The 26,720-nt window shown below is 45.9% G+C and overlaps 1 protein-coding gene across 5 annotated transcripts in view; it reads right to left on the bottom strand.

The window, feature by feature from the left end:
• Nep2 (Neprilysin 2) overlaps positions 1-26,720 on the bottom strand; it is a 93,467-nt gene that overhangs the window by 13,241 nt on the left and 53,506 nt on the right. For 3 of the 5 annotated variants that reach the window (XM_069306986.1, XM_069306988.1, XM_069306990.1), the window contains exon 2: positions 2,797-2,942. In XM_069306986.1, the coding sequence (XP_069163087.1) occupies positions 2,797-2,942 (146 nt within the window). Of the gene's footprint in view, positions 1-2,796; positions 2,943-5,189; positions 5,427-26,720 lie in introns of those variants that run through there. The other 2 variants (XM_069306985.1, XM_069306987.1) reach the window with 1 other exon arrangement.

Below are 26,720 nucleotides of genomic sequence, written 5' to 3'. Positions count from 1 at the left end.
AATTATTTACTTTTTAATACTTCAAAAGCTGGTGTACAACTAAATTTAGAGGGGGGGGGGGTTTGTATGTACATATTCCGAACTTAACATTAATTCCTCCAGGTGGCGACATATGTAAGTTCTCGCCAGCTGTCCGTACCACGGACAGTCTAGAGAACTGTCATCTCCCCCCTTTCCCCCAGTCGATGGTACAAATGTCTATATACAGTTAGTCTTGTAAATTAATGTTAGCGAAGTGTGGTCCAACTAGTCGTGTATTAACTGTACATTCCACACGACCACTATAGCCTAGTCTTTTAAACCGTTTCATAATTGGTAGTCTGTACACACCACATGTTAGAGCCAGAGGGTCAAAAAGTCCCAGTAGGGTATAAGGTCTAGGATAAAACTGATCACCAGGTGACGAAGCTAGAGTCATAGTTATCATAGTTGAGTGTCTGGGAGGGTCGAGAGGTCACCTCAGCTCACTGTTGAAAAGCGGATAGCATGAAGTTAGGCGGCAAGGAGCCAGATTCGCGAAAGGACTTACGCAAGCACTTACAAACCTGTATATCTTTTGTCAATCTTTGGCGGCTTTGTTTCCAATTATTAAACAATTAATGAGCTCCGAAGCACCAGGAGGCTGTTTATAACAATAACAGTTGAATGGGAAGTTTTCATGCTTGTAAACTGTTTAATTTATGTAAACAAAGCCGTCAAAGGTTGAGGAAAGATGTACACGTTCGTAAGTGCTTTCGTGAATCTGGCCCAAGGCTAGGAGGCCGTGTTAGGCTACAAGCCACTGAAGTAAACAGTAAGCATTAACAAGCCACAATAGCCACAGTTTGAAAAAGGTGGTTAGACAGGAACAAGGGTTCGCCTATTACACAAATAGTATAATTTCATTACAAGTTATACAGTAAATTTGCATTAGTTTACATTTGATTAAATCATAAGGTAACAAGTAAATTTAGAAAAGTTGTGGGATTAAACCGCGTAAAACCAAGGCCATTTCTGTAAGCAAACTTTTGGTATAGACCAGCACGTAATTTTGTATTAAATGAAGGTGGAGGCAGAAGAGGAAGGGCAGTAGCACCACTACATCATGCAGGCGATCAGAGATATAGCGAGAGTGTCCCAGAGATAAAATTTTAAGCAGCCAAGAGTATGTATTTTATAGAAGTCACGAAAACATTTAAATAAGACATAGAATATAGCAGGTATTAATTCGGGTACAGTTACACATGGTTTAAATACAGTATATACATATTACGGTACAAATTTGCATGAAAAATATGCCAAGTGCATGATTTGTTTGAGAACGTATTTGTACATTAGGATAAACAAATTAGTTATTAGCTTTATATACAGCTAGCTGTAAATTTATCACACACACACACACACACACACACACACACACACACACACACACACACACTTGCGTTCACAAGTAGCAAGGCATAACCATCCACGACACTTTCAACACTAAACAATTCTTGTATAAAGATCAGCACGCTGAGCCGCCTGCCGTAGGCTACCTCCAGAATTGAGCAGCTCACTCCACACAACCATCACCACTGGTGTTCGCCAAGCCATCATCATGATCCTGAACTTGGAGACATTGAACTCTGTGTAGTCCTCGATCGTGACTGGCCTCACAATGTAGCTACACGCGATTTGGAACATCAGGACAATTTTAAAAAAGCATACCACTCTGTCGGCTTTTAAAAACATCTTACCTATACGTTTGCCTTAGTGCTCCCTTAACCCCTATTCTCAACAGTAAACAACTCTTAACAGTTGAACTAAACTTACTCGATAGGAGTAAACAGTGAAGCTAATGCTATCCAGTGAATATAAAAAGGGAGACGGGAGGGGGAGGGGGTTATCTTGAGATGATTTCGGGGCTTTAGTGCCCCCGCGGCCCGGTCCTCGACCAGGCCTCCACCCCCAGGAAGCAGCCCGTGACAGCCGACTAACACCCAGGTACCTATTTTACTGCTAGGTAACAGGGACATAGGGTGAAAGAAACTCTGCCCATTGTTTCTCGCCGGCGCCCGGGATCGAACCCAGGACCACAGGATCACAAGTTCAGCGTGCTGTCCGGTCGGCCGAGATATTAGAGATATGTTGATAATCACTTCACAAACAGGCCTACCACAAATCCTGAAGGCAAAGGTTTTAACCAGCTGAGGAAGGTAACCTACAAGGCGTTTTAAGAGAACAAAGACGCTCAATATATCCAAGTTAAGGTCAATGTTTACGTTATGCAATAATGAGGATCCTTACGAAAACCAGGAATAATAGCTAGAGGAACTTAGAGCGGGTCTGGTGGCTAGCCAACTGCTCATCCCTGTTTTGGACCCAGATTCACGAAGCAGTTACGCAAGCACTTACGAAAGTGTACACCTTTCTACAATCTTTGACGGCTTTGGTTACATTTATTAAACAGTTTACAAGCATGAAAACTTGCCAATCAACTGTTGTTATTGTTATAAACAGCCTCCTGGTGCTTCGGAGCTCATTAACTTTAATAATTGTAAACAAAGCCGCCAAAGATTGAGAAAAGATGTACAGGTTCGTAAGTGCTTGCGTAACTGCTTCGTGAATCTGGCCCCTGGAGTCTACAACCATCATTGCTGCTAGAAAATATTAAACCCGCTTCCCCACGCAAGCCTCACTAATCTCATCCAGTCACACCAACCCATCAACCATAACGCGGTCGTTGTCACGACCTTAGAATCAAGATCCTCGTGTTAGGTGTTGTGACAGGATGCCGGGTACACACAACACTGTAGTGTAGGTGGGTGCCCATACCATCAGTCTGAAGGAGACCTCTCCGGTAGCCGTAGACCACAGCGGCCAGGGAGATGGAGAGAGCCACCACGGCGAACACCACGGTCGTCGCCGCCAACATCAGGTACCGCTCCATGCGAGTCCGTCGACCGTACCACCCAGGTTGTCTGCAAGAGAAATGTTAAATTACTTTCTACGTCGGGGACGAGAGACGTGAGGGTCCATCGTTACCTTGAGGTGCTTCCGGGGCTTAGCGTCCCCGCGGCCCGGTCGTCGACCAGGCCTCCTGGTTGCTAGACTGATCAACCAGGCTGTTGGACGCGGCTGCTCGCAGCCTGACGTATGAGTCACAGCCTGGTTGATAAGGTATCCTTTGGAGGTGCTTATCCATGAGCAACAATGACAAATAGGGGCGAGGGCGTGTGTTGAGGGGAACTACCCACATCTACATTTGATTTAAACCTAATATTTTAAAACGAAAATCCTTTGTTATTCGTAAAGACCATCCGACGAAGAAGGAAGTTTACAAGCGTGTGAAGCAAGCAGTGTACGGGTGCGTTCACTGAATACCACATCACTGGTCAAGGAGAACTGGTGGGCCCGGGGCCATTCACGTACTTGCATAACTACTGACCAACTTGTACACATCTTTTCCTCTTCTTTTACCAGCTTTGTCTACATTAGACAGTTGACCAGCATCTCAACTTCCCAGCCAGATGCGTTTTGAATTGTCATAAACAGTTCTTAAGTGCTTCAGAGCTCAACCAACAGTTTAATACACGTAAACATAGCCGCGCCAACAACAGATAAGATGTACAGGTTCGCAAGTACCTGCTTGCTGATTTCTGGCTCGTGGTGACCTTCGGCAGCCCAGCCACCAACCTCAACCAAGAACCAGAACCACTCCCACTAACTTAAAAAAAATTTCCTACCGACCTTTAAAAAAAAACCTCCCCCCCCCCCCCCCCAACCACCACCACAGGCATATTATACTAGGTTTAGATATGGTTAGACATATAATATACAATCTTCCTTCTGAAGATGTATTAATATACGAAAGTACTTAAGGAAATTCCTGTTTCAATTTTCCTCCGTGGTCTGACACTCACATTTTTTAATCACGTGTTTATTTTCGTGATATACACACAATATACAATATATATGGGCATACCAAGTCAAGATCCTGGACATCGGTCCATGGAAGGATTAAAGACGGGACCCAATAACCATAGCTCAACCATCTGAAACACCAAGATTAGAACAGCCCGTTATCATACCACTTTCCCCTCACACACCAAACTTAAATAAATTCAACTCCAGAATTGTTAAATGCAATGTCACGTTCTCGCTACCTCAGGCTTTGCAGAGTAAGTAATACTACTAGCAACCCAGATATCAATTATTTACCCACTAGACCACTACGAATCCAGGAATATATATATCCTGTCCATCCCGTCCCATCCACTGCACAGCCCCGTCCAATAATTGTCAAAATGAGGCGTACAAATTTCCCCCAAAACTAGGAGCCTAGTTTGAGGACGGGCCACACTCACCTCAACCAAGACTATTATAAAATATAGTTAAAAATAATAATTCGGTACAGAATGTACTTTTCCTTCGGGTCGATTCTAAATGGGACAAGCCTAATACATGCTGGCGTGGACGCCGACAGCAGCACACTGGTCTGTGGAGCGCACCTTGCTAACTACATCCTCTTGTAAAAAGTTTAAATAAGATCAAAAGAAATGTCAAGATTAATTTTATTTTCCAACTCTTGAACCTTTAATTAGTTTATTGCATCTTTATGAAAAGTTGGCATCAAAAGAGTCACGGAGGAATTAGATATGAAGATGGGGAGACAGTTTTTAACCTTAAGAGACTAGGCTACGGAATTTGAAATTACAGGTTATACAAATTATTCACAATCTTTACAAATTACTGAAATATGAACATATTGGAAATGTACCGAGTCAAAATTTGTTGAAATATATATAAAACTACCAAATTACTATATCGAGTCTTTTCAGCATTAAACTATCTCAGCAGTGGAATAGAACCAGTGAAGAGCAGAGGTGCCATGGGCACAATCAGAGAACACTGTATGAACATCAGAGGTTCACGGTTGTTCAACGTCCTACCAGCGAGCATCAGAAATATTACAGGAACAACCGTGGACATCTTCAAGAGGAAACTAGATTGTTTCCTTCAAGGAGTGCTGGACCAACCGGGCTGTGGTGGGTATGTGGGCCTGCGGGCCGCTCCAAGCAACAGCCTGGTGGACCAAACTCTCACAAGTCAAGCCTGGCCTCGGGCCGGGCTTGGGGAGTAGAAGAACTCCCAGAATCCCATCAACCAGGTATCAACCAGATAACGTGTTGGATAGAAATACAGTTCAGAACACAAGTCTTATCTACCTTGTGGAGCTCTCGGTAGCCTGAGCTCCGAAGTCGACCTCAAGGCTGGGTTCCTGATCCTCCACAACTCGACTGAACCTCACTTGCGGGTACTCCGTCCGGTTCTCTCTCCTCACATACATCTTAGCGGCCTTTACCAACAAAACCTATTACACTGACCGAGGTATCACTGCACTTCCTGCCGTGTACACACCGATCCTCTGCCTCGTATCCCAACACACAACTACCCCTCAACTCCCCCACAACAACAATTAACTACTCAAGATCCAATTCGGCTCAACTGTTTTGAACTGACCTGTGGGTGACTGGCAATGATTTATTAGAGGAAAGTAACTCCACCAACTCTCAGATGGCGCTGACCTAACCCCCCCCCATCCACCTTCCCTAACCAATTATGACAAGGACTGTCATTAGTGTCATTAACTCAATGTCGTCGCCCCTAAATTAACACAACATTAACTCATTGATGAATAATTTATCTTCTATTGTAATAACGCGGGGATTAGCACAGCATAAATTATATTAAATAACATAAATGAATACAAATAATTTATAATATAATACAAAGTAATGTAAATTACGAATACAAAATGCTATAAAAAGCTGATTCAAATTCATAAAATATGTAGAACAAGAACAACATAGAACAAGAGGAGCGAGGCAGCACGGTAAAAGCCTATGGCATAGATTGTTCTATGATTCAGGCTTAATTTGTTCATTAAATTGAGTAGAGCTGCAGGTGCCGTGAGGCGGTTCTGGGATCGAGGTTCCAAGCGGCCCAGTCTCTGACCAGGCCTCCTGGTTGGAGGTCAGGTCAACCAGGCTGTTAGCATCAGGGTCAGAGGTCACCAGGCACCTGAACATTATACAAACGCTGCCCAATAAACTCGCCCCTCGGGGCAAAATTTAACAAATTTAAAAACAAGCGAGGAAGATCAACCACCACCACACTCACGGCCGGAAATATGTCAAAATACGAACCACCTTTGTGATATTTGCTTTATTCATCCTATGAAATAAAGACAAATCAAACATTCTTGCCACACAACAAAAGGGGGAACAGCAATTTTTTAGATACAAAATTAATTAGCATAAAAATGTTGTAGATGCGAGTGAAACATAAGATGGCGTGGGATCACCAGCTTTGAAGGTGTGACTGCCATAGCTCTGGTGAACCAGATTATTGTGTGGTAACGGTGGTGGTGGTGGTCGTAGTGGTGGCAAATGACTTCTGTGGTTGATTAATGTAGATAAAGTGCATTATATAGCTGTTCACTTGAGACAGTTAAGCAAGTCCCAGCTGTGTCTGGGTACAAGTGACAGGATGAACAACCCAGCGGGTTTTCTTCCTATTGGGGAGTGTTGTACGTGCTGCTATGGCGGTGTGTCCACTCACAGGATGAGTGGCGCTGCCCAATAAACTCGCTCCTCGAGGCAAAATTTAAATTTTAGTTGATGTAGTGATGAGAGTTCAAGAGGACGGCGCGTAGAGGGGCGGACGGACATGGGTAACTATGTTATTCTGATGGTTTACTAGGTACGGTACATCGTTGTTCATATATATATATATATATATATATATATATATATATATATATATATATATATATATATATATATATATATATATATATATATATATCTGTCTCTCTGTCTCTCTCTGTCTCTCTGTCTCTCTGTCTCTCTCTGTCTCTCTCTGTCTCTCTGTCTCTCTCTGTCTCTCTCTGTCTCTCTCTGTCTCTCTGTCTCTCTGTCTCTCTCTGTCTCTCTGTCTCTCTCTGTCTCTCTGTCTTTCTCTGTCTCTCTGTCTGTCTCTCTCTCTCTGTCTCTCTCTGTCTCTCTGTCTCTCTCTGTCTCTCTCTGTCTCTCTCTGTCTCTCTCTGTCTCTCTCTGTCTCTCTCTGTCTCTCTGTCTCTCTCTGTCTCTCTGTCTCTCTCTGTCTCTCTGTCTTTCTCTGTCTCTCTGTCTGTCTCTCTCTCTCTGTCTCTCTGTCTCTCTCTGTCTCTCTCTGTCTCTCTCTGTCTCTCTGTCTCTCTCTGTCTCTCTCTGTCTCTCTCTGTCTCTCTGTCTCTCTGTCTCTCTCTGTCTCTCTGTCTCTCTCTGTCTCTCTGTCTTTCTCTGTCTCTCTCTCTGTCTCTCTCTCTGTCTCTCTCTCTGTCTCTCTCTCTGTCTCTCTCTCTCTCTCTCTGTTCCATCATGGACCCAACTACTCTCGGTCATCACAAAAAACGTCGCTAATTGCCACCATTATAAGCATTACCAGCATCCGAGGGCGCGTAATCGACGAGCACCCGCCCGGTGACGCTGGCCCTATGGCACCCGCCCGGTGACGCTGGCCCTATGGCACCCGCCCGGTGACGCTGGCCCTATGGCACCCGCCCGGTGACGCTGGCCCTATGGCACCCGCCCGGTGACGCTGGCCCTATGGCACCCGCCCGGTGACGCTGGCCCTATGGCACCCGCCCGGTGACGCTGGCCCTATGGCACCCGCCCGGTGACGCTGGCCCTATGGCACCCGCCCGGTGACGCTGGCCCTATGGCACCCGCCCGGTGACGCTGGCCCTATGGCACCCGCCCGGTGACGCTGGCCCTATGGCACCCGCCCGGTGACGCTGGCCCTATGGCACCCGCCCGGTGACGCTGGCCCTATGGCACCCGCCCGGTGACGCTGGCCCTATGGCACCCGCCCGGTGACGCTGGCCCTATGGCACCCGCCCGGTGACGCTGGCCCTATGGCACATGCTGCCTCTCTTGTGTCACCAGTAGTATACCAGGGGGTCAGCAGTGGTGGGGGTCTTATACCAGGGGGTCAGCAGTGGTGGGGGCCTTATACCAGGGGGCACTGTGGTGGGGGCCTTATACTAGGGGGTCAGCAGTGGTGGGGGCCTTATACCAGGGGGTCAGCAGTGGTGGGGGTCTTATACCAGGGGGTCAGCAGTGGTGGGGGTCTTATACCAGGGGGTCAGCAGTGGTGGGGGTCTTATACCAGGGGGTCAGCAGTGGTGGGGGCCTTATACCAGGGGGTCAGCAGTGGTGGGGGTCTTATACCAGGGGGTCAGCAGTGGTGGGGGTCTTATACCAGGGGGCACTGTGGTGGAGCTTTACCAGGGAGGGTCAGCAGTGGTGGGGGCCTTATACCAGGGGGGTCAGCTGTGGTGATAGTGGTGTTTATATCAGACACTCGGCCGCACCTGCCTGTCTTGTGGCTACCTTATGGGGCATACGGAAGTCATTGCTAGCCAGCTAATTAGCAAACTAGGCAATCAAACAGGCAGTTAGTCACATAGACAGGCAGCTAAACACACATACAGGCAGCTAGACACACACACATACAGGCAGCTAGAGACACACACACAAACAGGTGTCCACTATCAGGTGTGTCAGGGAGTATAGCCTTGGTTCCACCCATGCACTTCTACCCTGGAAAATGAATCACAAACTACTCAACCACAACCTATAGTTTCCTGTCCACTGCTGCTGCTCCTCTCCACCCATCCCACTGTCCAACCCGTTCTCGCACTTTTGTACAGTCAATATTGACTTATTATATAAGTGCATAGGTGACATACTAATTGATTGTGAATATTTTAGTTTACCTTGAAAAGCTTCATAGAAAACACCGACCTTACCTAACCTTCTTAGTATGTTAAGATAAGCATCTTATTGCTTCGTAATTACAATTATTACTTAACTTATACCTATAATAGGTTACAGTGTCGTCTGGCCTTATCACCCACCTACACCACCACTGTGTCACTTATACCTCTTATAATATATATAGCTGTTATATAGAGATAGCAACAAAGGGGGTTGTGAGATAGACAGTTCCGGGAGTTGTGTAGCGTCCTGTAGCCTACTAGTACAAAATTTTACCTATTAATTAAAGTCACTTCTCGCCAGTATTGCCGTTTTCTATGCATCGGACTCGATAGGAATGGTGGGTTGTTCGGGTTTGTACGTTTCTGCTTAGGCTACAAAAAAATGCTTTTTTTTTTTACGGAGTAGCGAATAAAAAGAATTGGCTACACTGTCAGTGGTGGGGGAGGGGGGGCATCCCGATCCCCAGGTATAGAGGTGACCTCCCCCCCCCCCTCCGTCCACCCCCCCCAGCCCCCCTCACGCGCCCCCCCCCCCTCCGTTGTGTTGCCTGGAACTGTCTACCTGGCAGTCGTAATTACCATGGGAGGGCGTCACCTGGGAGGCACTGTGCCGTGGGAGATGTGATCAAGGGCCAATCCTGCTCCCCCAGAGCGCTGGCCACTCAGCCACGAGGCCCCCCTGTGTGTGTGTGTTTGTATATCTGTAATGACTCGTGTGTGTGTGCGACGTTTGACTCCAAACACGCTCGAGCAAGCCAATATGCAGACACGGTGTTCATACACACACACACACACACACACACACACACACACACACACACACACACACACACACACACACACACACACACAAATGGAATGCATTACGCAGTGATGTGGTGGAGGCTGACTCCATACACAGTTTCAAGTGTAGATATGATAGAGCCCAATAAGCTCAGGAATCTGTACACCAGTTGATTGACAGTTGAGAGGCGGGACCAAAAAGCCAGAGCTCAACCCCCGCAAGCACAACTAGGTGAATACAACTAGGTGAGTACACACACACACACACACACACACACACACACACACACACACACACACACACACACACACACACACACACACACACACACAAACGTATCCATATGTTCACTACAGGAAGATATAATATCCAGTCTACTAAACCTCTATTAAAAGTTAACCATGCTCACAGAGCAAAAATATGACGGCCCGACTGCATTTTCTAAGACTTCCAGAGAGCCTTCGACACTGTTCAAGAGCTCAGTTCTCATTTATTTTTAACTTCACCATTTTTTTTTACTCTCTCTGTTCTCTCTTGGTTCTGAGTCTCTGTAATTCTTCTCCTGTTTCTCTTAAGTCTTTCCCTCCGTCTCCTCTTTATATATCTCTATATATTATATATATCAGTCAACTTTCAAGTCTTCCAGGGTATTTTCTCAGTCTTTTCTCAAATTATTATGTTTGTGTATACGAGGCATTAAGGTAGGCAAGGACATGTATGGATGAGGGTGGGGTGGATGTATGGATGAGGGCGGATGGCTGCAGGCGGATGTGGAGTGTCGCCGACGACACACTTGCCGCACGAAGACACACTCACGGACCAGAATGAGACACACTCGGGGCGTGGATCTGTTAAAAGACGCTGAGGTCTTGTACTGACTCTCATGCCGTGAAGTGTGTCTATCTAGCGTGCTTCCTCCTAGCTCTCCGACGTCACCCTTCCTGGCTTTCGTGTCACCCGCTGCCTCCTGTGTCACCTGCTGGCCCCCATTGTCACCCCTCCTGGCTCTCATGTCACCCTGATGGCTCCCATGTCACCCGTTGCCTCTTGTGTCACCCTCCTGGCTCCCATGTCACCCCCTCCCATGTCACCCCTCCTCCCATGTCACCCCCTTCCCATGTCACCCCCCTCCCATGTCACCCCCCTCCCATGTCACCCCCTCCCATGTCACCCCCCTCCCATGTCACCCCCCTCCCATGTCACCCCCTTCCCATGTCACCCCCTCCCATGTCACCCCCCTCCCATGTCACCCCCCTCCCATGTCACCCCCCTCCCATGTCACCCCCCTCCCATGTCACCCCTTCCCCTGTGTCCCTCACCCATCACTTGGACGTGTAAGCAGAAGTGGGGGACACAAATAGAGGGGGTGACAGAGGGGGGGGGGTGACAGGGGGGGGGTGACGGGTGACAGGGATTAAGTGGACACTCACAATCACTTCTGGGTAGACGGGCGTGGGAGGTATAATGATAGGGTCTGTCTGTCTGTCTGTTTAGCATATGACGTTGATATGATGCTTCGTATCTCAGGTATGGTCATTATATGTATAGGTTTGGTCATTATACACCTTAGGTATGTATAGGTTTGGTCATTATACACCTTAGGTATGTATAGGTTTGGTCATCATACACCTTAGGTATGTATAGGTTTGGTCATTATACACCTGAGGTATGTATAGGTTTGGTCATTATACACCTCAGGTATGTATAGGTTTGGTCATTATACACCTTAGGTATGTATACGTTTGGTCATTATACACCTGAGGTATGTATAGGTTTGGTCATCATACACCTTAGGTATGTATAGATTTGGTCATCATACACCTCAGGTATGTATAGGTTTGGTCATTATACACCTCAGGTATGTATAGGTTTGGTCATTATACACCTTAGGTATGTATAGGTTTGGTCATTATACACCTGAGGTATGTATAGGTTTGGTCATTATACACCTCAGGTATGTATAGGTTTGGTCATCATACACCTCAGGTATGTATAGGTTTGGTCATTATACACCTCAGGTATGTATAGGTTTGGTCATCATACACCTAAGGTATGTATAGGTTTGGTCATTATACACCTCAGGTATGTATAGGTTTGGTCATTATACACCTAAGGTATGTATAGGTTTGGTCATTATACACCTCAGGTATGTATAGGTTTGGTCATTATACACCTCAGGTATGTATGGTATGTATAGGTTTGGTCATTATACACCTCAGGTATGTATAGGTTCTCATTATATTCATAAAACACGAGAATTAAAGAAACCGTATTAAGGAAATTAGGGAAAATAGGTCCAAAGGACGCAGCTCCTATTTATATCCACCCAAACTTGTCCATATATATGTTTAACTTACGCTTGAAACAATCCAACGATTCCAGGTTGATTATGGTACCCGCTAATTTGTTTCCTAGTTCAACCTCCCTGTTACCAAACCAGTATTTACCCAGGTCTTTCCTGAATCTAACTCAATAACTAATTTATATCCATTGGTCTATTTTAAGGCATATTGGAAATGCTATTTATAGCTCCATCGTTATATACTTTCATCTATTTATGTCAGTCGTGTGACCTCTTTCCAGAGAATGGGCATTTATATATTATAAATTATCTATATAAATTGACAGGTGATTATATTGGTAAATATAGGTGTCTTAAGAACTAATATTTGGGGAAGTGGGTAGTTGTACAAGACACTTTGACCAGACCACACACTAGAAGGTGAAGGGACGACGACGTTTCGGTCTGTTTTGGACCATTCTCAAGTCACAATCGAATTGAGAATGGTCCAGGACGGACCGAAACGTCGTCGTCGTCCCTTCACCTTCTAGTGTGTGGTCTGGTCAATGGTCCAGGACGGACCGAAACGTCGTCGTCCCTTCACCTTCTAGTGTGTGGTCTGGTCAATGGTCCAGGACGGACCGAAACGTCGTCGTCCCTTCTCCTTCTAGTGTGTGGTCTGGTCAATGGTCCAGGACGGACCGAAACGTCGTCGTCCCTTCACCTTCTAGTGTGTGGTGTGGTCAACATACTTCAGCCACGTTACTGTGACTCCTCGCCCACAGTACAAGATATAATGTGAGTTTGAAGCACAAGGTATAGAAACTGAGGATGAAATTAGGTACTTTTGGGTTTTACGTTTGAATATGACATAGACTGGACAATATTTTTAATTCCTCAGGGAGTGAGTGCCAAAGACTGGGGGTCCTTTTATTAGCATAGTGTTGGTGCAGATTTAGTTTCTAAATCATTTCTAATATTCTAAATCTAAATCATTTCTTTCTAAAGTACTTATATCCTTTCTGTAGCACTTATCAGTACTTATATCCTTTCTATAGTAGAGTAATGGTGGTGGTTAACTTCTCCAGTACGACACAGGCAAATAATACCGAAGCGCTTTGCGTAATAGTGGCTTTAGGCATTGTATAAGAACATAAGAACAAAGGTAACTGCAGAAGGCCTATTGGCCCATACGAGGCAGCTCCTATCTATAACCACCCAATCCCACTCATATACATGTCCAACCCGCGTTTGAAACAGTCGAGGGACCCCACCTCCACCACGTTACGCGGCAATTGGTTCCACAAATCAACAACCCTACTATATGTACTATGCTCTGTCTATATATATGTACTGGCTCTATCTATAAATCGATCAATTTTTGTAAAATCTCTTGTATGTATGTACCTTACCTGAATAAACAATTTATTTATGTATTTAATAGGAGATGGAGGGGAGACTGGAGAAGAACTGTGGGTACTATCATAGTGCTCAGAAGACGCTGACTCTTTCTACTCATCCTCAACTCATCACCTTGTGCACCTCATCACCTTGACCTGTGACGGACCCCCCCCCCCCTGTGCTCAGGATTGCTTGCTACTGCTGACGTGTCCGCTCCTGTGCCAGGTAAGTTACGGGCTCACCATAACCCGTGATACTTGGAACTTGTTCCGAGTAGCTGAATCTATAACAACAACATACTATTGACTACATTTCCAGTGTGTTCTGTGGTATCTTGTAGCTTTTCCCCACAGACTTCTGTACCGCGCCTGTAATTACCTAAGTGTAATTACCTGAGTGTAGTTACAGGATGAGAGCTACGCTCGTGGTGTCCCGTCTTCCCAGCACTCTTTGTCACATAACCTGTGTGTCTGTGTCTGTGTCTGCCTGTCTGTCTGTCTGTCTGTCTGTCTGTCTGTCTGTGTCTAACTGATGTGTTTTTTTGATGGTGTTGACGGTATTGTAGGAGGTAAGGAGCAACAGGTGAGAAAGTGGGGCATGTGAACTGTGGTTAACAACAGTAGGAAAGGTATCGAGAGAAGGGCTCCGGGGAATATTGAAGGATATATTAAATGGTCAGGAAACTTGTCCTAGAACGTGTTTATTTATATCTCCATCTCCTGTCTCTCTCTCTCTCTCTGTCTCTCTCTGTCTCTCTCTGTCTCTCTCTCTCTCTCTCTCTCTCTCTCTCTCTCTCTCTCTCTCTCTCTCTCTCTCTCTCTCTCTGTCTCTCTCTGTCTCTCTCTGTCTCTCTCTCTCTCTCTCTCTCTCTCTCGTACACTTACCAAAAAATTGAATTACAGAAATAATGGGGAGATTTTTCCTATATATTTTGGAACCAAAAGTTGTGTGCTCAGTCGTTTATAAAGTCTGACACAGCAACTCCTTGTATTATAAACTCTCCTATATGTGCTATACTCTACAGTCTTATTAGGTACAAGGTTGAAGCTAGGGCCATCTGTCCACCACAGTTCTCTAGATTCCGCCAAATAAGTGCGTGAGATGAGAATCCATACGAGTGATGGAGAGAGAGAGAGAGAGAGAGAGAGAGAGAGAGAGAGAGAGAGAGAGAGAGAGAGAGAGAGAGAGAGAGAGAGAGAGAGAGAGAGAGAGAGAGATCCTTGGGAGTGAAACTGCTGATGTTGGACCAGAGTGTGGTATGTTAAGTGCCTTCAGTGTGTGTGTGTGTGTGTGTGTGTGTGTGTGTGTGTGTGTGTGTGTGTGTGTGTGTGTGTGTGTGTGTGCACCCACTGACCTCTCTTCAGTGGTGAAAGTTTTACTGGGGATGGTAGACCCAGTCCGGACGGAGGAGGACCTCAAGAAGTCGACGTCTTCTACATTTGTTCCAACTTGAAACGCCAGTCGGAAATGGGACACGACGGAGCGCCTGGCCATCCGAGAGAGCGGTGGATGTACTCCAAGGTGACCGCTAACTGGAGCGTCACCTGGAGAGGGTTGTACTTGCTGCTACCAAACACACATGTCTCTCTTCACCACTTCCTGGTTTCCTGCCTCGCTAGCTTCATAGTTCTCGCTTCCACACACACACCGTCGCAGAAGGATGCTCTGGCTGACGACATATCCTCAGCAGCATGTGTCGCTACGCATGATATATGATTATATGTGATGTATAATCGATGTGCTGTCGCCATCGACGGAGCTTCACGCCAGCACCAGTGGTGTCACGATTCTGTCTAGTGAGCAGCGTTTGTTTCTCGTGTGGAGGAGAGAGAGACACACAGGTGCGACTGACCTGATTGGGCAAGCGGCCTCTTCTCTGTATGGAAACTTGAGACGTTTCCATACAGAAGAGTACCATATATATACACATACATACCCATATACCAACAGCACAAAGGGGCTTTGCAACTCCAGAGGTGTCAGAGGTCGTATCTTTCACCCTTTATGATAACAGAGTTTTCCAGGGACAAAATCCTCACAGCTAAATACAACGACAAATACACACATACAAACACAACCAAAACCGTCGACAACTACAAGGATATCAGCCGAGCACCTCGCTCTTGTCTCTCCGGAATGACGACTCACAAACCTTCCCAATGTCTTCAACACTTACAATTCCATGCACCGAACGGAGACCTTATGCTGGGTGACGGGGGGAAAGCTTTCACGTTCTGCAAACTTGGCCTAGAAGTCAGGGCCAGCGAGACAGTATAGACGCCACACTGTACGTGACAGTAGGTCAATATAGACAGGAAATAAGGCTTGGACGGTCATTGGGGACTCCTTGCCTGTATGTTTTTTTCTGGTACGGTGGTAAATTAAGATATATTTATGGGTACATATTAATGGTTTTCCTCCGTGTGTGTGTGTGTGTGTGTGTGTGTGTGTGTGTGTGTGTGTGTGTGTGTGTGTGTGTGTGTGTGTGTGTGTAGGTGTACAGGTGGTATGACCACTGAAGACAATATTTCATTAACAAGTTTGCAATGAAATGCACCAAAACACACACACACACACACACACACACACACACACACACACACACACACACACACACACACACACACACACACACACACTAGTGGGACGCGAACAAGGGGACACAGGTGGAAACTGAATACCCACATGAGCCACAGAGACGTTAGAAAGAACTTTTTCAGTGTCAGAGTAGTTAACGGATGGAATGCATTAGGCAGTGATGTGGTGGAGGCTGACTCCATACACAGTTTCAAATGTAGATATGATAGAGCCCAGTAGACTCAGGAACCTATACACCAGTTGATTGACAGTAGACAAGCTGGACCTCTCTCAACCCCTACAAGCACACCTAGGAGAGTACAACTAGGTCAGTACTCTCTCCCTGTATGGACACGTGGTGCATAAAACAAGACCGGGGTTCGAGCCCAAGGTCATGAAGGTGTGTGCTTGCGTCACTCCCACAGGTGTTGAAGGTGTGTGCTTGCGTCTCCCCCGCAGGTGTGCCTCACCTTTGCAATATTAACGACCCTTCCCTCGTCTGTACCGCCAGTTCGTACTCTTGTGCGTCTCCATCGCTCTTCTGGAACATCCGGCTTTGGTATCCAGTCGCGTTCCATCCGGCTGCTGGCGTTCTCGGTAACGCAGAACCCCAGGTTCGCACCCCGCTGGGGGAGGGGAGGGGGAGGGGGGCGTCACTCCTCGACACAGATTGGGCAAGTGAATATAGTTCGGTTATAGGCTTGGGTTCTCTCGGGGGTACTATGATAAGAGGCGATATAGGAGCCATGAGACATCAATGTCAGAGGCGATATAGGAGCCATGAGACATCAATGTCAGAGGCGATATAACAGCCATGAGACATCAATGTCATTGGCGATATAGGAGCCATGAGACATCAATGTCAGAGGCGATATAACAGCCATGAGACATCAATGTCAGAGGCGATATAACAGCCATGAGACATCAATGTCAGAGGCGATATAATAGCCATGAGACATCAATGTCAGAGGCGATATATGAGCCATGAGACATCAATGTGAGAGGCTGTGGCTCCTCACTATACTCAGCTATAGCAGGAACATACACTATTGTGTATGTTTAATGCTGGTGTATGACGGCATCTATTGTGTATATATATATACACACCACATGTGTGTGTATATATATATATACACTACCTGTGTATATATATATATATATATATATATATATATATATATATATATATATATATATATATATATATATATATACACCTTCAAGATTGTATGATTATCCGCCCTCCTTGTCGACTGACATTATTTGCACATACACTATACACAATCCCATTAGGATTGGACACCTTGGACGGGTGGTGATTGGATGCTCTTCACCTTGGACGGGCGGTGATTGGATGCTCTTCACCTTAGACGGGCGGTGATTGGACGTTCTTCACCTTGGACGGGCGGTGATTGGACGTTCTTCACCTTGGACGGGCGGTGATTGGATGCTCTTCACCTTGGACGGGTGGTGATTGGACGTTCTTCACCTTGGACGGGCGGTGATTGGACGTTCTTCACCTTAGACGGGCGGTGATTGGACGTTCTTCACCTTGGACGGGCGGTGACTGGATGCTCTTCACCTTGGACGGGCGGTGATTGGATGTTCTTCACCTTGGACGGGCGGTGATTGGACGCTCTTCACCTTAGACGGGCGCTGATAGGACGTTCTTCACCTTGGACGGGCGGTGATTGGACGTTCTTCACCTTGGACGGGCGGTGATTGAGGGTGACGTCAAGCAGAAAGAGAGAAGGAGTTGACGGCATGGACAGGAGACGCCTGTACCAGGTACCAACACCACACCACCTGTCAACTGGCTTGGCCTGGACCACCTGTCAGCTAGCGGCCTGGACCTCCTGTCAACTGGCTTGGCCTGGACCTACTGTCAACTGGCTTGACCTGGACCTCCTGTCAACTGGCTTGGCCTGGACCTCCTGTCAACTGGCTTGGCCTGGACCTCCTGTCAACTGGCTTGGCCTGGACCTCCTGTCAACTGGCTTGGCCTGGACCTCCTGTCAACTGGCTTGGCCTGGACCTCCTGTCAACTGGCTTGACCTGGACCTCCTGTCAACTGGCTTAGCTTGGACCACCTGACAGGTGACCGTCCGGTCTGTTGGCACCCCGCCTACCTGTCTTTACCCCTCAGGTACGGTTTTGTACACTTACCGTGTCTGTCTGTCTGTCTGTCTGTCTGTCTGTCTGTCTGTCTGTCTGTCTGTCTGTCTGTCTGTCTATCCTCCTCTGGAACAACCCCATCCTCCTCTGGAACAACCCCATCCTCCTCTGGAACAACCCCATCCTCCTCTGGAACAAGCACATCCACTATTTTTAACTTGACCTTGCTACAACGTCTCCTGGTCCCGCGCCTTAAGTTAGCGATTAGTTAGTTTCTCTTTATGAATGTAAGTTATTATATAGTGTCTCTGAGGCTGGGATTTGCTGCTTTGAAGTTGCAATGTCCATTGGTGTGGAATGTATCTTGGATATCGTTGTCATGTCCCACCCCCATAAGTTGAATATATATATATATATATATATATATATATATATATATATATATATATATATATATATATATATATATATATATATATATAAGACTCAGCAGCTTACTAAGTACTTAAAAGTGTTGCAATATACGGAAAACTTTGAGGGACTTTCACCTACAGCTCAGGTCTGCCGAGTGTGTGTACTCACCTCCGTGTGCTTACTGATGTTGAGTTTCAGCTATTGGGACCCCAACACTTAACTCTCTGATCTAATCCACACGTCTATACTATCTTGACAATGAAGATGTGCTTTATAATACCCCACAAAACTTTACCTGTGGCTTTATAAAAGTTTCAAGTTTGTGTTATACTGGGCCAAACATTGCATATGCCGCTGATGTTATCCAGTTCATGTATGGCTCGTATGAGAGGTTCAGTGTTATGCATATTCTAAGTTTTTTTTTATGTCTAACTTGGGTAGTATTTCTCTTCCCACTGATGCTTCTGTGTCTTACCTCCTGTCTTTGCTACCCATCTTCATTGCGTTGCATTTGCTAGAGTTAAACTCAAGTAGCCACTTGTTGAAACCTTCTTGTTCTGCTTGTATGTGTCTTTCTGTAGTTTCTGGTAGTCCCCACTTATGTTATATCTCACTGTTATCCTTTGTTCTTATATATTACGGATAACTCCACCTACTCCTACTAGTCTGTTTATATATATATATATATATATATATATATATATATATATATACATATATATATATATATATATATATATATATATATATATATATATATATATATATATATATATATATATCACTAAGAACTCTTTGACCCGGCCAGGATTCGAACCCATGCCGTCCAGGATCACCCCTAAACGTACACAGTACCGTGACCACCGCACCAATGATCGTCAATATATATAATTATATATAATTATATATAATATATATAATTTTTTTCCCTTCGTTGAAAATTAATAATTCTTTAAGTACTTGTGCATTAATCACAACATGTTCAGAAGGATGGATATCACAGGTCAGGAAGTGCACAAGTCAGACACTTCTGAGTGGTGTCATTTGGGCATAGAATTGTATTAAAGCTGCGAGGCATGATTCACCATCCCTGAACCCATCTTGAGGTTATCTTGAGATGATTTCGGGGCTTTAGTGTCCCCGCGGCCCGGTCCTCGACCAGGCCTCCACCCCCCCAGGAAGCAGCCCGTGACAGCTGACTAACTCCCAGGTACCTACTTACTGCTAGGTAACAGGGGCATTCAGGATGAAAGAAACTTTGCCCATTTGTTTCCGCCTCGTGCGGGAATCGAACCCGCGCCACAGAATTACGAGTCCTGCGCGCTATCCACCAGGCTACGAGGCCCCATGCTGGGGATGTGTTACAATATTGGGTCTCTGTTAACATGCAGTTAGTTTAGTTTAGTTCATTTATTATGCACCCCATACCCATCTTGTGGGCGGTAGTGGAAAGGGTTACAGAGGCACATAATGGGCTCAGGGACTGAACCCCACAATTCATTTAGCTAAGCAAGTTACAGTCTTGATGATAATCAAGATAATCAAGATAATGACAATCTTCTTGATAAAATCTTTTTTTGTTCACATGCAAATATAGCTTCTTCCCTTGCAATCTTCCCCATCTTGAGGTTATCTTGAGAGGATTTCGGGGCTTTTTAGTGTCCCCGCGGCCCGGTCCTCGAGCAGGCCTCCACCCCCAGGAAGCAGCCCGTGACAGCTGACTAACACCCAGGTACCTATTTTACTGCTTGGTAACAGGGGCATAGGGTGAAAGAAACTCTGCCTATTGTTTCTCGCCGGCGCCTGGGATCGAACCCAGGACCACAGGATCACAAGTCCAGTGTGCTGTCCGCTCGGCCGACCGGCTCCCCATCACCTTGCATCGTATATACATCAGGAGCACCTATTATTATTTCAGTTATTTCAGCAACGTAGAAAGAGGGGAAGGACCTGCTGCATGGGTAACAGCTTCTCCTCCATATCGACCTATTTAGGCTTTGCGCCCTGGAGAGGACATTCTGGCCTCGATAGGAGACTGCAGGATGTCTGCTGGTCGATCGTTTGGTATGGGGATTGCGGTAGTGGTCTTTCAACTTTCTGGTAGGTTTCCTCCTAGTAGTGACCTGCTATACACCAGACAGCATAGCAGGCATATAGTGCCTTGTGGGCTCTCTTTCTCGTGTCCATGGTGAGACTATTGTCATGTTCAACAGCTCTAGTCACGTCCACCTCCAGCAGTCACCTCCTTACCTCATCTCTGGTCATTTCGAATTCTTCCAAAGGAGCCGCCAGGTGTCTCTGTCAGTTTAGGAAGTTTCACTTGCGTTGTTGTGAAGATCTCTGGCAACCTCTTGTTGAGTTCTTCAGGCACATCTTCCCATGTGTGTGTGTGTGTGTGTGTGTGTGTGTGTGTGTGTGTGTGTGTGTGTGTGTGTGTGTACTCACCTAGTTACTCACCTAGTTGTGCTTGCGGGGGTTGAGCTTTGGCTCTTTAGTCCCGCCTCTCAACTGTCAATATACTGGTGTACAGGTTCCTGAGCCTATTGGGCTCTATCATATCTATCTATCAAGTGTGTGTGTGTGTGTGTGTGTGTGTGTGTGTGTGTGTGTGTGTGTGTGTGTGTGTGTGTGTGTGTGCCAAGCAGGATATACCAATCCATTATTACCTTGGCCCATCACACTCTCCACCACCCTAACCCTCTCTCCTCAAATTCTTCCCTTTCTCTCTTCTCCCCCCCCCCCCCTCCCTCCCTTCTCCTGTCTTCACCCCCCTCCCCCCTCTCTCCCCCTCCCCCACACACGGCTGCGCCCCTCCTATCCCCCCTCCAAACCCCTGCCTCTCACCCCACCTAACACCCCCCCACCCCTCACCCCCACCACATTAACTCTCCCCCTCCCCCCCCCCCCCCGTCACAGGGAACACGGCCGCTGCCTCTCAAGCTCCAGGAACAACAAACAAACATGTAAACACACCGACAAACACAATATAATAACCACATCTAAGACGGGAACAAGAACACACCGACAAACACAATATAATAACCACATCTAAGACAGGAACAAGAACACACCGACAAACACAGTATAATAACCACATCTATGACAGGAACAAGAACACACCGACAAACACAATATAATAACCACATCTAAGACGGGAACAAGAACACACCGACAAACACAATATAATAACCACATCTAAGACAGGAACAAGAACACACCGACAAACACAATATAATAACCACATCTATGACAGGAACAAGAACACACCGACAAACACAATATAATAACCACATCTAAGACGGGAACAAGAACACACCGACAAACACAATATAATAACCACATCTATGACGGGAACAAGAACACACCGACAAACACAATATAATAACCACATCTAAGACAGGAACAAGAACACACCGACAAACACAATATAATAACCACATCTAAGACAGGAACAAGAACACACCGACAAACACAATATAATAACCACATCTATGACAGGAACAAGAACACACCGACAAACACAATATAATAACCACATCTATGACGGGAACAAGAACACACCGACAAACACAGTATAATAACCACATCTATGACGGGAACAAGAACACACCGACAAACACAATATAATAACCACATCTATGACGGGAACAAGAACACACCGACAAACACAGTATAATAACCACATCTATGACGGGAACAAGAACACAAGCAACACGAGGGAAGACTCCCAAACAAACACACAACAAAAACCTGAGCAAGAACAAGTACAACAACAAAAACCATTACCATTGCATCAACAACAGGTAAACCTAACCTAACCCCCCAGATGTGGACGGAGGTAAACCCCATAGCAACACTAACCCTAACACAACAGATCCCCGACCCCCCCCCCCCCCCCGACACCCTCCCTAAATGGTTCTGTTTGCCTTACCTCGATCAGTTATCTTCCCCTGATTCCTTGCCTAAATACCTAGCCTACCCTACCCTCCTTATCTCTCCCTTAACTGTCTTCACCTAGTCCTAACTCCATCAACACAGCCACCCTCCCCAAATGGTTCTGTGTCTGCCTTACCTAAATCAGTTATCTTCCCCTGATACCTTGCCTAAATACCTAGCCTACCCTACCCTCCTTATCTCTCCCTTAACTGTCTTCACCTAGTCTTAACTCCATCACCACACAGCCACTAAACATGAGACTAGAGCACCAAGCCTGCTATCATGACATTGCAGACGAAGTTATCTTATCTTGAGGTTATCTTGAGATGATTTCGGGGCTTTAGTGTTCCCCGCGGCCCGGTCCTCGACCAGGCCTCCACCCCCAGGAAGCCGCCCATGACAGCTGACTAACACCCGGGTACCTATTTTACTGCTAGGTAACAGGGGCATAGGGTGAAAGAAACTCTGCCCTTTGTTTCTCGCTGGTGCTTGGGATCGAACCCAGGACCACAGGATCACAAGTACAGTGTGCTGTCCGCTCGGCCGACGAGGCTGCAAAACTTGCAACAAGAAATGTAGACATCTACATACCACAGAGTCAATCACAGATTAAGAAAGTAATTAAGAAACAGAGCAATGCAGGTGATGTACAGTGACCACAACACAGCAGTTGCAACATCAGGATCTGCCGGTTGGTACAAGAATTCAACCAACTATGAACCACTTAGTTTGATGAAAGGGAGCAGTAGAACAACAGAAGTGCACTTACATCGCATCAGGCTTGGATACCCATGTGCATGGGAAATAGGCTTACAGGTTCCGGAAGATGAGAGGAAATGTCAACACTATGGAGAGGCTTAGGGCCCGCCCAGTGGGCCAGCCAGAGGCTTAGGGCCCGCGCCGGAGGATCAGGAGAGACTAAGAAAGTTTTCTTGCTAGTCTTAAACCGTCTTAACGCCATCTTGGTGGAGGAGCCATCAGTGACTTAATGTGTTATACCTGTCCGGCATACCTGTCCGGCATACCTGTCCGGCATACCTGTCCAGCATACCTGTCCGGCATACCTGTCCGGCATACCTGCCCGGCATACCTGTCCGGCATACCTGTCTGCCACACCTGACTCGCCTAGTCACCGTTGTTGTGCTGTGGTTAATGCGTGAGGCGTGACGGAGAGTAAATACTGTTTTTAACTATAGTGTTGTTATGGTGGGTTGAGGCTAGTGTACACACGGCGGCCGACTGTCTTGTGTGGGGGGGACCCTGCTCTCTACGGCCTCCATACTCACACACACACGCACACACACGCACACGCACGCAGACACACACACACACACACACACACACACACACACACACACACACACACACACACACACACACACACACACACACACACACACACACACACACACACACACACACACACACACACACACACACACACACACACACACACACACACACACACTCACACACACACACACACACACACACACACACACACACACACACACACACACACACACACACACTCACACACACACACACACACACACACACACACACACACACACACACACACACACACACACACACACACACACACACACACACACTATTTAACACAAGGGGCACACGCACAAGGGGACACAGGTGGAAACTGAGTGCCCAAATGAGCCACAGAGATATTAGAAAGAACTTTTTTAGTGTCAGAGTGGTTGACAAATGGAATGCATTAGGGGGTGATGTGGTGGAGGCTGACTCCATACACAGTTTCAAGTGTAGATATGATAGAGCCCAGTAGGCTCAGGAACCTGTACACCTGTTGATTGACGGTTGAGAGGCGGGACCAAAGAGCCAGAGCTCAACCCCCGCAAGCACACACAGGTGAGCACTCACACACCGGAGAAAATGTTAGCGCCTGAGGTAACAATGACAACATATAGAAGCACTAGAATGGGATTGAACGCTCGATCCTTGACTCCTGAGGTATACGATATATCACGTAGATATATATCATGTTCTTGCGGGTTTCATTGTGCAAGATACATGAGGTCTGGGGTAAAATAAAGTAAGATAATATTCTTCATTGCATTACATTTGCTGGGGTTAAACTCTAACAACCATGTGTTCGACCATTCCCGCAGCTTGTCCAGGTCTTCTTAATATGTTATTCCTGTACATGATCTTGAGGTTATCTTGAGATGATTTCGGGGCTTTTAGTGTCCCCGCGGCCCGGTCCTCGATCAGGCCTCCACCCCCAGGAAGCAGCCCGTGACAGCTGACTAGCACCCAGGTACCTATTTTACTGCTAGGTAACAAGGGCATAGGGTGAAAGAAACTCTGCCCATTGTTTCTCGCCGGCGCCTGGGATCGAACCCAGGACCACAGGATCACAAGTCCAGCGTGCTGTCCGCTCGGCCGGCCGGAAGGTGGAGTCACACAAGAAGAAATCAACAGAGGGAAGAGGGGGAAATATTTCCTCATTTTTCGACAAATTTTAGGGAATTCCTGGTTACTTTTTTTTTTTGACTGAATAATTACCAGATATGATTAATTTTGTTTCTTGGAATTTATTCCAAATAACATGACGTCACCAAATGATAATTTTTATTATTATTTGTTTCTACCACAGACGTGGCCAGACATTTACAATGCTAACCAGCATATATACATTTTCTTCTGTCCTCCGTGGACAGGGTTAGAGATGTGTTAAACATATAGTTCAAGGCTTTATTGAACAATCACCAAATGATAATGTATATATAATCAACTATGTTGAATTTTTGGAGTAATTAGCACTTTTGAACTAACATCCCTTCCAAAACTCCAGCATACAGAGTTGTTATACACGACAGGGTATATATATATATATATATATATATATATATATATATATATATATATATATATATATATATATATATATATATATATATATATATATATATATATATAAGCCTATATATATATATACATATATATATATATAGGCTTAGCAAAGTACACTGTATTTAATATGGAATTTATCAACAAGATAACCTAAAATATTAACCAAATTAACCAAATACAAATCATCACAGTTTGCACAGACTATCTTGTTTCTGATATATGTAAATGATCTCCCGAAGGGTATAGATTCATTTCTCTCAATGTTTGCGGACGATGCCAAAATTATGAGAAGGATTAAGACAGAAGAGGACTGTTTGAGGCTTCAAGAAGACCTAGACAAACTGCAGGAATGATCGAACAAGTGGTTGTTAGAGTTTAACCCAACCAAATGTAATGTAATGAAGATAGGTGTAGGGAGCAGGCGGCCAGATACAAGGTATCATCTGGGAGAGGAAATTCTTCAGGAGTCAGAGAAGGAAAAAGACTTGGGGGTTGATATCACGCCAGACCTGTCTCCTGCAGCACATATCAAGAGGATAACATCAGCGGCATATGCCAGGCTGGCCAACATACGAACGGCATTCAGAAACTTGTGTAAAGAATCATTCAGAACTTTGTATACCACATATGTCAGGCCAATCCTGGAGTATGCAGCCCCAGCATGGAGTCCATATCTAGTCAAGGATGAGACTAAACTGGAAAAGGTTCAAAGATTTGCCACCAGACTAGTAACCGAGCTGAGAGGTATGAGCTACGAGGAGAGACTACGGGAATTAAACCTCACTTCGCTGGAAGAGAGAAGAGTTAGGGGGGACATGATCACCACATTCAAGATTCTGAAGGGAATCGACAGGGTTGATAAAGACAGTCTATTTAACACAAGGGGAACACGCACAAGGGGACACAGGTGGAAACTGAGTGCCCAAATGAGCCACAGAGATATTAGAAAGAACTTTTTTAGTGTCAGAGTGGTTGACAAATGGAATGCATTAGGGGGTGATGTGGTGGAGGCTGACTCCATACACAGTTTCAAGTGTAGATATGACAGAGCCCGATAGGCTCAGGAATCTGTACACCTGTTGATTGACGGTTGAGAGGCGGGACCAAAGAGCCAGAGCTCGACCCCCGCAAGCACAACTAGGTGAGTACACACACACACACACACACACACACACACACACACACACACACACACACACACACACACACACACACACACACACTCATTAAAAACTTCTGGTAACGACCTGTTGCCAACACCTTCAAAACTTTCTAATCTCGCATTGTTCACTGTCTTTTGTTTTTTTGAATTCCTCCTCCTCTCCTCCTCCTCTTCCTCCATGTCCTCCACCCTTCCTCCTCAGAAGGAAACATAACAGGTGTTCTGGGGGACATAACAGGTGTTCTGGGGTCATAACAGGTGTTCTGGTAACATAACAGGTGTTCTGGGGGACATAACAGGTGTTCTGGGGTCATAACAGGTGTTCTGGTAACATAACAGGTGTTCTGGGGACATAACAGGTGTTCTGGGG

The sequence above is a fragment of the Procambarus clarkii genome, chromosome 59 (genome assembly GCF_040958095.1).
Source record: "Procambarus clarkii isolate CNS0578487 chromosome 59, FALCON_Pclarkii_2.0, whole genome shotgun sequence".
NCBI lineage: Eukaryota > Metazoa > Arthropoda > Malacostraca > Decapoda > Cambaridae > Procambarus > Procambarus clarkii.
The sequence above is the reverse complement of the archived record's forward strand: the minus strand, read 5'-3'. Positions and strand labels throughout refer to the sequence as shown.